The sequence below is a fragment of the Cynoglossus semilaevis genome, chromosome 14, assembly GCF_000523025.1.
Source record: "Cynoglossus semilaevis isolate Cse_v1.0 chromosome 14, Cse_v1.0, whole genome shotgun sequence".
NCBI classification, from domain to species: domain Eukaryota; kingdom Metazoa; phylum Chordata; class Actinopteri; order Pleuronectiformes; family Cynoglossidae; genus Cynoglossus; species Cynoglossus semilaevis.
Genome location: NC_024320.1, coordinates 26,989,809 through 27,000,834, shown reverse-complemented (window position 1 = coordinate 27,000,834; position 11,026 = coordinate 26,989,809). Strand labels below are relative to the sequence as shown.

The 11,026-nt window shown below is 46.6% G+C and overlaps 3 protein-coding genes across 6 annotated transcripts in view; 2 read left to right on the top strand and 1 right to left on the bottom strand.

Moving 5' to 3' along the window:
* Nucleotides 1–2,402, top strand: part of LOC103390352 (UDP-glucuronosyltransferase 2A1-like) — an 8,402-nt gene extending 6,000 nt beyond the window's left edge. For both annotated transcript variants that reach the window (XM_025062001.1, XM_008326172.3), the window contains 4 exons: nucleotides 127–407; nucleotides 942–1,029; nucleotides 1,120–1,339; nucleotides 1,418–2,402. In XM_025062001.1, coding sequence (XP_024917769.1) covers nucleotides 127–407; nucleotides 942–1,029; nucleotides 1,120–1,339; nucleotides 1,418–1,694 — 866 coding nt within the window. In that variant the 3' untranslated portion in view covers nucleotides 1,695–2,402. The remainder of the gene's footprint in view (nucleotides 1–126; nucleotides 408–941; nucleotides 1,030–1,119; nucleotides 1,340–1,417) is intronic.
* On the bottom strand, nucleotides 2,051–9,704 carry ythdc1 (YTH N6-methyladenosine RNA binding protein C1). 3 transcript variants are annotated; one of them, XM_025062000.1, is made up of 16 exons: nucleotides 9,439–9,704; nucleotides 8,717–8,836; nucleotides 8,255–8,556; nucleotides 7,492–7,873; nucleotides 7,345–7,407; nucleotides 7,156–7,250; nucleotides 6,968–7,076; nucleotides 6,767–6,884; nucleotides 6,600–6,684; nucleotides 6,069–6,223; nucleotides 3,910–3,989; nucleotides 3,755–3,791; nucleotides 3,602–3,641; nucleotides 3,065–3,127; nucleotides 2,793–2,981; nucleotides 2,051–2,705 (listed from the first exon to the last, which is right to left on the bottom strand). In XM_025062000.1, exons 1-16 carry the CDS (start codon nucleotides 9,464–9,466, stop codon nucleotides 2,517–2,519), a joined length of 2,055 nt encoding a protein of 684 aa, XP_024917768.1. In that variant the 5' UTR covers nucleotides 9,467–9,704; the 3' UTR covers nucleotides 2,051–2,516. The 3 variants fall into 3 exon arrangements, with proteins under 3 accessions (XP_024917768.1, XP_024917767.1, XP_008324399.1); XM_025061999.1 differs by having other exon boundaries at nucleotides 7,492–7,876; nucleotides 9,439–9,697; XM_008326177.3 differs by having other exon boundaries at nucleotides 7,492–7,876; nucleotides 8,717–8,818; nucleotides 9,439–9,689.
* Nucleotides 9,705–10,037: 333 nt separating this feature from the next.
* Nucleotides 10,038–10,921, top strand: ufc1 (ubiquitin-fold modifier conjugating enzyme 1). Its single transcript, XM_008326171.3, has one exon. The coding sequence runs from the start codon at nucleotides 10,229–10,231 to the stop codon at nucleotides 10,739–10,741; it is 513 nt and encodes a 170-aa protein (XP_008324393.1). The 5' UTR covers nucleotides 10,038–10,228; the 3' UTR covers nucleotides 10,742–10,921.
* The last annotated feature ends 105 nt before the right edge of the window (nucleotides 10,922–11,026 follow it).

Below are 11,026 nucleotides of genomic sequence, written 5' to 3'. Positions count from 1 at the left end.
CAGTACAGTCCAGTACAGTACAGTACAGTACAGTCCAGTCCAGTCCAGTCCAGTCCAGTACAGTACAGTACAGTTCAGTACAGTTCAGTACTACTCAGTTCAGTCAAAGTTCTGTGGTGTGGACAGGGAGACCCAGCAGTGTGTGTGAGAGCCTGGGCCGGGCGGACATCTGGCTCATCAGAACCTTCTGGGACATCGAGACGCCGCGTCCGATTCTACCAAACTTTAAATACGTGGGTGGTCTTCACTGCAAACCGGGGAAACCGCTGCCCGACGACCTGGAGGCCTTCTACCACAGCTCAGGTGACGCCGGCGTGGTGGTGGTTTCCTTCGGCTCCATGGTGGCCAACCTGACGGCAGAACGCACTGATGTCATCGCTGCTGCCCTGGGGAGAATCCCACAGAAGGTCAGAGGTCGAACTCAACCGTAGATACCGTGTAATATCTAGGGATGTCCGATATTATCGGCCTGATATTAGCGTAATAATGTAAAATCTGTAAGAATCGTTATTGGCTTTTCCGCCGATAATGAAAACCCGATAACAAATGATGGCAAAACCTAGCCATCATTTGGCTAGGTTTTGTGCCCTAAAAATAGTTTGGGGGAAAAACGGTTGTATATGGAAGTGACAGCCACTAGATGGCAGCATTGCAGCTCAATTGAATAATCTCGTACTCATACAGTGGTTTGTACAGATAAACAAATAAATATATCCAGGCGCTCAACAGTATTTCAAAATGGGGGGGTGAAAAAACTTCTGTCCCCTAGGGGGAGCTTGGCAGAAAATAACTGAGAAACACTGCTTTAACCCATCACCTGCTATATCGGTATAGGTTTATATCAAACTCGGAAATGAAGTGTTTGTACGATATCGACCTATCGGATATCGACAGAGAGTTAATATCGGACATCCCTAGTAAAAACCACTGGTTCTCGTCAGGTGATCTGGAGGTACAAGGGGGCGAAACCCAAAACGTTGGCAGCAAACACGAAGATTTTAGACTGGATTCCACAGAACGACTTGTTGGGTAAAAAACATCTTCATCTTTAACGTCTTTATGTTTCAAGAAACAAAAACGACCTTTCACAATAAAAGCTTGGTTTGTATTTCCTGTCAGCTGACCCTCAGACCAGAGCATTTGTGACACACGGGGGCACCAACGGGCTGTACGAAGCCGTGTACCACGCCGTGCCGCTGGTTGGAGTCCCACTGTTCGGAGATCAGCCCGATAACCTTGCACGTCTGAGTCGCCGTGGTGCGGCCATCGTCCTGGACATCCAGACGATGACGTCGGACGAGCTAACAGAGGCGTTGGATGCCGTCATAAACCAGCCCAGGTCAGAGGTCAGGTTTGAGTTCACTTTCGCAATTCGTGATAATCAGTCAACTAACTTTTTATTTCCCATGGTGCTCAGCTACAAAGCCAGCATGCAGCATCTTTCAACAGTGCACCGTGATCGCCCTCTGTCGGCGCTGGACACCGCGGTATTCTGGGTGGAGTTTGTGATGAGGAACGGAGATGCCAATCACCTGCGGCCGTCGTCACATGATCTCAACTTGTTCCAGTACCACAGCTTGGATGTTATAGGTTTTCTGCTGGTTGTGATTGTGATGAGCATTGCCCTCTGCTGGTCAGCCATAAAATGCGTTTGCCAAAGCTGCAGGAGAACGCGGCGAGAAAAGACGGACTGAGGACGAGCGGTTTGTAATAAATACATAAACAAAACGTTAGGTGAGTCGAGGGTCTCCCAGTCGACCGGCCCATTATATTGGTCGATACGTTCTGACTCGACCAAAATTCTGATTGGTACATTTGCTGATGGGGGAGTTTTCAGCCCCCCCCTTTTCAATATTTTGGATTAACCCAAAGATGCTGACTGCAGAAGGTCTGTATAATTTGCTAGTGTTTATAGCTTACGGCCACTAGGTGGCATCGATCAAAATGCACAGATGACTCCAGATGTTTTCTTGTGAATCCTGATCAGTGTTTTGTCCAACTGATTCACATCACATGACTGACAAAAGAAAAATCACTGATTCTTTTTTTATTTTTATTTTGTACAAAACAAACATTAATCCTTCGTCCACAAACAGAGAGAAAATGTTTTGCTAACGTTGAAACTGGTCAAAAACACAAATAACGATCCTTTTCCACCACTGATTGTCAAGACGATGACGTTCACAACAGAAATCAGACTTTTAAAATCCAGCTGAGGGTGACGCAGGGTTGGAACTTTAAAAAAATTACAGTGGTTAAAAAAAACAACAAAAAACCCAAATCAAACAAAATGACAAAAAAAAAAAAAAAAAAGTTGTTTAAAAAGTTTTGGGCTCCACCTTTAAATTGAGTTTCCTACTGGAGAAAATGTTCTTGACTTTTCACAATAAAACAAGTATTTTGTACGACAGTTGTGTTTTCTGAGTTTCAAACATTTTGACATTGGATGAAAATTTTTCATATTTTTCATTTAAAGTAAAAAAAGAAAAATACTGACAGGATGTGACATCACCACATCACCTGCGGTACCGCCCCCTTTCTTTGTCCCTGTCTCTCTCCCTGTCTCTGTCTCTTGCTCGGTCTCGTTCCCTTTCACGTCGTGGACCCCCCCGCTCACGTTCCCGCTGTCGCTCGCGCTCTCGCCGGCTGCTCACCACCGCCTGCGTCCGGCGCAGGAAGTCATCTACACGCATGTCGTAGTCGTGCTGCACGGGGAGAAAAAAAAAGAGCAGTCGTTTAACAAATGTTTTCTAACAAAGATCGGAGTAAACGGTGCAGGAACCGTCACTGACCGGGCTGGAGGCAAAGGCACGGTGCTGCGGCGCCCTCTGTTTGTCTCTGAATCTAGGGGGAGGAGCCTCGTGTGGCGGCATGGCGGGGTGGTGATGATGGTACGCCTGGTGAGGTGGGGGAGGAGGATGGCTGTGGTGGTAGTAGGGAGGGTGGTGGGGTGGCGGCTGCTCCAAAACGGGGTACGCCGCCTAGTGACACACACAGGACATGGTTAACGGGCGTGGCACCAAACAGGAAGTTCATGAAAAGAGAAGTAACGACAGGAACCTACCATGGTCTGCCAGGGAGCAGGAGGACCAACACTGTGGTGATAGTCCCGCATGTAGTCGTACGACTGAAACAGGAACAAGTCAAGTTAGCGCAGTCCACCCCCAGAAGGTCATGACCTCTGAACCCCCGAATCAGACCACTGCTAAATGGTATGCTAACCGAGTTTCGACTTCTTTGACCAAACTAACCTAATATAAACCTGCTAACCACTAACATGTCACCAACCTTTCATCAACAGGAACCAACAAACACAAAATGACCAAAACATCAAATATCTTAATTAATATCGCACTACAGCTGTAACAGACAAACAAAGGCAATGACAATGATTCTCCAGTAGGGGGCCCTGCAATAAAATGCTGTTTTCTTGAAATAAAAAAACAAACAATAGTTGTGTTTGAAGTATAGTTCACATAAAGTTCATAAACATATCGCAGCATCATCTGCAAACGTGTTGACGTGGGAGGGTTTCAGGACAACGCCCCCTATCGACGAAACACTGGGCTAAGTGAACGTGATTACAGATTTTCAGACTCACCCCGTTCAGAAAAACATCTCTCCTCACGCCAGAGAATCGTCTGAAAAAAGATTAGTTAGTATTAACACATTTGTCGTTTTGGTTCAGGATAATAATCGTTACCAACGTTATCAACATGCATTTCTGTCCCACTGCACCACCGTCATGTCTCACCTGTCCACTGGTTGGTTACGGAGGTCCTGGATAAAGCCTAGAATAAAAACAACCTTAATAAAGTTAAACTTTTTTTTCCGTTTACGTTCAACACTGAGCGTTTTCGTCCAAACTCAAACTTAAAAAAACAAAAACAGGAAATGCCCGCAAAAGACCTGTGCGTTGGTTGAAATCAGGAGGTCCGTCAGCGCGCGGACGCTTTCTGCCGTGGAGGTCGTATTCTTCAGGACGACGCCTATGTGAACAAGTTAGAAAGTAAGACACAGACACACACACACACACACTGCTTCAGATGCTAACACTGATACAGCACAGACGTCAGTGATCAACAGGGCTGTTGTGGTCGCCGTGACAACCGTGGGTTGACTCTAACAACGTCGGTTCGATTGACACTTCAGCTCCGGTTCCTGCGTCACTTTCACCTTTGTCACCTGGTTTTAACAAACTTTATTTTGTGTCGTTGAAGGCGCGCTAGTCTAAAACAGCACGGCGCTCAAACGGTGATTTTACATCAACATTTGGTGTGAGGTTCAATTCCAGAAGAATAAAGTTTGGGAGTAGACTGTAAAATCTTTGATTTTCTAAATCCTAAAGTATAAAGTAACACTGCGTCCTCCTTGATGTTTGAACTCCTAATATCATCACTAATCACATACAGAAACCCGAACGTCATTGATCCCGTATTGGCAGAGGCCAAACACCTGGTTCCGCTGGGAATCGAACCCAGAAAAGGAAGGAACTACTTGTGATTGTGACACAGCAGACCACTGTGACCTCTGCATTTAACTCATCACCCGTCAGCAGGGGGCGCCCGGGGAGCAGTGAGGGGGGGCGGTGCCTCGGTGTTACCTCAGTGGTAAGTTGGCAGCTGGTGGATTCGAACCTGAAACCTTCCGGACCCAAGTCTTCCTTAACCACCGAGCCACCACTGCGTACAATATTTAGTGACATTTTGTGACATTAATTCATCTGTGGATCAAATGACTGAGGGCTGCTAGGTCAAAGGTCACAGCACCTGGACAGCAAAATTCTCACAATTTTGGCCTTTAGTCAACGACGTTTTCTTTTAACTCGGGGGTGAAGATAACTGTGGGGCCATGAACACAACCATCAAACCTGCAGATCTAACTGTAGCTGTTTGAAGTTAAAGAATCTTTGAAATTAAAAAAAAAAGTCATTCATGACAACCCGGCTGATCACTGAAACCTGTCCTGACAACATTTGTTTCAGACACACAAGAAAAAAAACAAAAAACAAAACAACAACAAACAAAGAAGAACCTGTGAAGAACAACATACCGCTTCTGTTGTTTATGTGGGCGGGGCTTGTTTGTTTGTTTGTTTGTCAAACACACTAAACAGTTTCTCTCCTCAACAGTCCAAGTTAAAGGCTTTAAAAAAAAAAGATCAAACCCTCTTATTTTGAAAGGGTGGAAGTGATGATGGTGATGATGATGGTCCTGTAGTCCTGTCAAGCAATACTCAAAGCCCCGCCCACAACAATCACAGCCTCACCCTTTCCAGACCTGAAATAGTCCTTTTTGATTTTCAGTCCATTCAGGATTCTGACTCCAACCCCCCCCAACAGAGCGACACACGCACAGACACAGTCCTGACTCAGAGGGTGAACAGGTGGTTAGGGGGGCGGGGGCACCAGTCCTTCTACTGAGGGGCAGGTCATCTTTTTTTTTTCAGTCCAACAGTCTGTTACCTGTTCACTGAGCCAGTGATGAGGCCACGCCCTCGCACACACGTCACCCCCCCTCATTAGTCCAGAGGCCCCGCCCCCTGTTGCTCAACCTGCACCACCTTCTCAAACACCAGAAACAGTCAGTTCTAACTCGCCGGCCCCGCCCCCTGCAGTGACGCTCGTCCTTTATGATTTTATTTTGAAAGGCTCAGCCACAGTCTCTCTAAGAAATCAGACTTTTAACGTCCGAAGTACGAAACTCCTGCAAAGAAAAGAAATTTAGCAACAACAGAATTTTTTAAAAAATTCCTAAAAATGATTGCTATTCATGTGTTAAACAACTTAAATGTTTAGATTTTGACCTGAACCGTTAACAAGCATCGACTGGCGGCTGTTTTTAACTTCCTGCCTGACTTTACGACTTTGACCCCTGACGCAGAGCGAGGTGTCGCTCCGGTGACTGGACAACCCAAAACAACCACAGAACCGGCGCAACTTGCGACGCCATGGCTAGCCACTGGCTACAAGCAGTCGTCTCCGTCATCCAGCAGCAGGCGGCGCTGTGGTCACAGCAGGAGAAGGAGGAGAACAGGAAGCGGGAGGAGGAGCTTGATGATTGGCTAACCTTCCCGGTTCGCGCTGCGGTGGTCGGCCTCGGGGCCGAGGTTCTGAAGGTGTCCGACGTTTGTGACGAATTCGACGGGCTACCTGGTGGATGTCCACGCTCTCGTCCAATGGGAACAGGGCACAGAGCTGAGCACCAACATCTGGTTGAATCTCCTGCCGAAAAAAAAACCTGATTTAGAAAAAAAAAAAAACCTGGAGGAGGTTCTAAAATGTCTACTAAAAACAAGAAACAGATCAGAAGTAACAGCGCCCCCTCTCTTTATTACTAGTCCACTGAAGTAGATCAGCGGTTTGGAGGTATTTTATTGTTAAGGACAGAGACAGGAACGTTGCTTCCTGTGAGATTTGTTCTGATACGAAACATTTAACAAAGAAACACGAAGATGAGCCTTAGCTGTGATGACACTGTTCAACCACACGGCGGACTGTGGAGGAGTCTACACCTCACCAAGTTAAGTTCATGCATTTAGCAAACCTAATATCCACAACGACTCACACGAGGAGGGTTACGTAAACGTGGCGAGCTCACCTGTCCGTCGCGGCCGATCTTCACCGGTTTGTGTTCGTTCCAGGGATTCGACAGGTGAGACGTCTTGGTGAACGGCAGCTCCCTCCTGCGTGGGTGCGTACACAGACAGCGTAAGCACACGACAGGTCTGCCTGTCTAACGTCCAACTCCCCGTCAGGACCACTTACCTGCAGAGCCAGTCGATCTTGAAGACCCCGCCCAGCATCTTGGCATTCATGCCCGCAGGAAGAACCCAGTGGATCGGCGAGCCGCCGTGATGGGACTCTGACGACAGGCGGGCGAACCCTGTGGGAGGGAGTTCACAATCATCAGACTGAGACTAATCACTGTGTGAGAAAATATAAATGTAAGAATCTTTTTTTTTCAACCTTGGAATTTTCCGCTCTCCCTCACGGAGAAGACCAGGATGACGCTGCGTGCTGCGCGGAAGGCTGCGTTCAGCTTCTTCTCATTCACCGGCAGTGTCGACCAAACGCCCTAAGAGTTGTGACATCATCGACATCACGTCATGACCTCATCATTCCCAGCTTTAGCCTGTCAGATAAAAACCACTCACCTTCGCTTTAGCCAGTGACACATTTTCGTGATTGTTGCTCTTTATGAGGAAAAAGCGAGCGTCTCGTAGGATGTAGCGCAGCTTAGTGGTGGGATCTGGAAAACAAGAGTTGATTGGATGATTATGGAAATATTATTCTTCTTCAAACTCATCAACAGCAAAGAGACAGTTAACCAGGTGAAGCCTTACTTTCCATCCCTTTTCGAACAGCTCGCACCGACGACGACAACTTCTCCTGCTTCTTCTCAGATTCTATCAAAAATTAACAACAAAAGTTAAAGTTAAGCATGAATTCCATCAAAAAATAAAGGATAGTGTCATGGTCGCCATGGTTACCTGAGCCATCTGAGGCGGAGCCTGAGTGAGCCGACTCCCCGTCGTCTGAGAAGCTGACGGAGGAGGCGGAGCGGGAGTCGCCGGCCTCGCTGCGAGTATCATAGTCGTTTCCATCGCCAACCCTCCGTTCGTATTCCTCTTCCTCATCTTCATCCTCTTCGTCTTTCTCCCCTTCTTCCTCCTCCTCCTCGTCCTCTTCCTCCATGCCCTCCTCGTCTTCCTCCTCTTCCTGGTCGTCCTCTTCTTCCTCCTCTATGTGGGACCCAGCCGGAGAGGAGCTCCCGGAGCCCGCCTCGGAGCCGTATTCTTCTCCCGCCTCCTCCTCTGATTGGTTGTGTTCATTGTGGGGCGTAGGGCTGTGACGCCGCTCATCACGTCGCAACTTCTGAAGAAAAATGTTGGAAAAAAAAAACATTCTTGGTGATTGACACTTGGATCAGAATCGACCAGACCACAGTCATCTACCTTTACTGATGATACTTAATACACTGTTTATTTTAATTTGTATTTTAACTCCTCATAACTCCCAGTACTCCTTTTTGCGATCTACTGATAGATCCTGATCTACTTATTGGGCATCCCCCGATCTAGATCTTTTTAGAACTGTTTCAGTCCTTTGACTAATTTTAAATCTTTAAACAGTTCATGTTTCATAAATAAATAACAGAACTGTCTCAGTGACTCGGAGCTGAAAACTCTCAAATAACTTAAAACGTATCCTCATTAACTCCAGACTACTGCTCTGTATTCTCAGGTCCCGTACCTGGCTCAGACCCTCCAGACCCCTTGGAGCGTCTCTCTGGCGTGTGTCGTCTCTCCCGCGGCTTCTCGGTGGAGCCTCTCGTGGCCCCCGTCGAGCTTTGCGGTCGTCGTAGTAATCCTGTCGGTAGTTCGAGCTGCCAGGATGCCTGCCACGAGGGCTTGGCGCGCCCTTTTTCGAGGAGGGAAGAGACGGAGCTGGTGGTCTTTTGTTATTAGAGGACGACCTGGTGGAGCTGTGGCCCACCGACGGGCGGAGCCTCTTCAGGTCGTGGCTGTCGGAACGCTCACTCTTTCTCTTCGTTCCTGCCAGAAAGAAAAACAAAAAAAAAAATATTTTTTAGTGATCAGACTTCAAACATTACAGTATTACTACAGATAGTATTACAGTACTATAGTACTACTCTACTCTACTACAGATAGTATTACAGTACTATAGAATAGTACTCAGTTTCCTTGTTTTTACCTTTCTTGTCACTGACGTCACGCTCACTCTCGGGGTTGTACAGCTCATCATCGTGATCTGGGGCTTCAGTCAGGAGGTCTTCCAAAACATTCAGTTCTCCATCTGGAACACGTGACAACACTGATCTCATTATGAACTGTCTTCAGGACAACAGTCTGAAACACAACCTTCACGACTGACGCCACCGATGAGTGACTTCAAGGCAAGAAAACTGTATCTTCATCTGATAGATGTTTTCATTTACGTACATTAACATGCAACAATAATATTGAACCAAAATAATGCTGGATCAGAGTGACTGTGTTCAGAGCTCCCCCTGCGGAGGAGGGCAGAAATTTAATGTATAAGCTGAGCTAAAAACTATGGAAAAATAAACTCCAAATTAACTCCAAAAATGCCCTGTGTTGGAGTTACTTCTCTGATATAATATTTATATGTTCCAACTCAAATAAAGAAATAATTTGGTGAACTCTGATGTGGAGAAATGCGTCACAGGTGAAGAAGCAAAAGATAAATGATTCATGACTAGTCTGTCGGAATATCATCATCGAGGCGGGAGATCGATTGACGCAGCGATTTGCTCACGGGCATCACTGCGTTTATTTGACAAATAAACCCGATTAATCGATCGATAAGTGAACAGCACCGTTGTGACTTTAGTTAAGAACAAAGATAGCACACATGCTAACCAAGGCTAACAAAGCAACACCCTCGTGTCTCACCTTTGTCCTCGCGTCGGTCAGCCGCCATGACCACCGCTATGACGTGGTGCGGTCTCGGCTTCGATTCCCCGGGGTTAAATGGCGTTTATACTCAAATAAATGTTAAAGTGAACAACAAAAATGCGATGATTGAGCAAATGGCGGACGTTGAAGAACCTCTTCTTCTTCTACTGTTATTTAGAACCGCTGTAAAACCTAGTTGACGTGCCTTAACCGCCACCTCCTGGACTGTGGTGTGAACTGCAGTTATAGACGCAATTTCCGTCGGATATCAACTGGGACCGTAAAGTTATTCCCTTTTAAACAACCAACAATCGTGAATAATGATGTGATCGAACAAATCAACACTAATCTACAGCTGATAAATATCACAACACGAAAGTAAAGAAGCTTTGATGTTAGCCTGTTTAAACTACAAACCTGCTAAACGGTACACTTTGATGTAGCCTACTGTACTTCTTATTCATTCATTTTTCTTTTTTAATTTCAGTTATATATACAGCATTGTTTATAAACTAAAGCTGGAAATAGTAATGATGATAAATGGTGCGGGGTTCTTGTTGTGATGTGGTATAAAAACCCCTCTGTATCGTAGACTTCACTGTAGCGAATATGATTCATCCCCTTATTTTGAAAAGTGCATCAAGGAAGTCTTGTATTTCCCCGGAAGTCCACGTCATTCCAGACTACACTCCCTGTCTAGAAACACTCTGAAGCCGGTTGAAACTAAAACCAAACCTTTTTAAAAAAGAATAATTCTACATACATTTTTTTTCCTGTAAAATTTGTCATGGCGGATGAAGCCACGCGCAAGGCAGTGTCACAGATCCCGCTGCTGAAGACCCACGCTGGGCCACGGGACCGGGCGCTGTGGCCGCAGCGTCTGAAGGAAGAGTACCAGGCTCTTATCAAGTTCGTGGAACAGAACAAGGCAGCCGACAACGACTGGTTCCGCCTAGAGTCCAACCCGGAGGGTACGCGGTGGACCGGGATGTGTTGGTTCATCCACGAGTTGCTGCGGTATGAGTTTCAGCTGGAGTTTGACATCCCGGTGACGTACCCCGACACCGCGCCTGAGGTAGCGATCCCAGAACTGGACGGTAAAACCGCTAAGATGTACCGCGGTGGGAAGATCTGCCTGACCGACCACTTTGCACCTCTCTGGGCTCGGAATGCGCCAAAGTTCGGCCTTGCGCACCTTGTGGCTTTGGGTCTTGGGCCTTGGCTCGCGGTCGAGATTCCAGACTTGATCAGCAAAGGGCTGGTGGTTCACAAGGAGCGCAGTCGGGAGGCGGCAGAGTGATGGCCGGTACTAAAAAACTGGACTGAAAAAAAGGTTTAAGTCATGGACTTCAGGTCAAGCTGACGGTGGAAACATGGCGTCGTGGATGAACAGTGTTGGGAGCTGCAGTGTGATAAAACATGTAAATCAATTCTATCAACTCTATGTCATGAGTAAAACGTTCGACAGAGGTTTAAAAGATTGGGTTTCATTTGGACTTTTTTAAGAACTTGATCAGAGGTAGACACACACACTGACAGTTCTGATCAGTTTTACAGGAACACAGTCTGATCAGAACCAGATTCA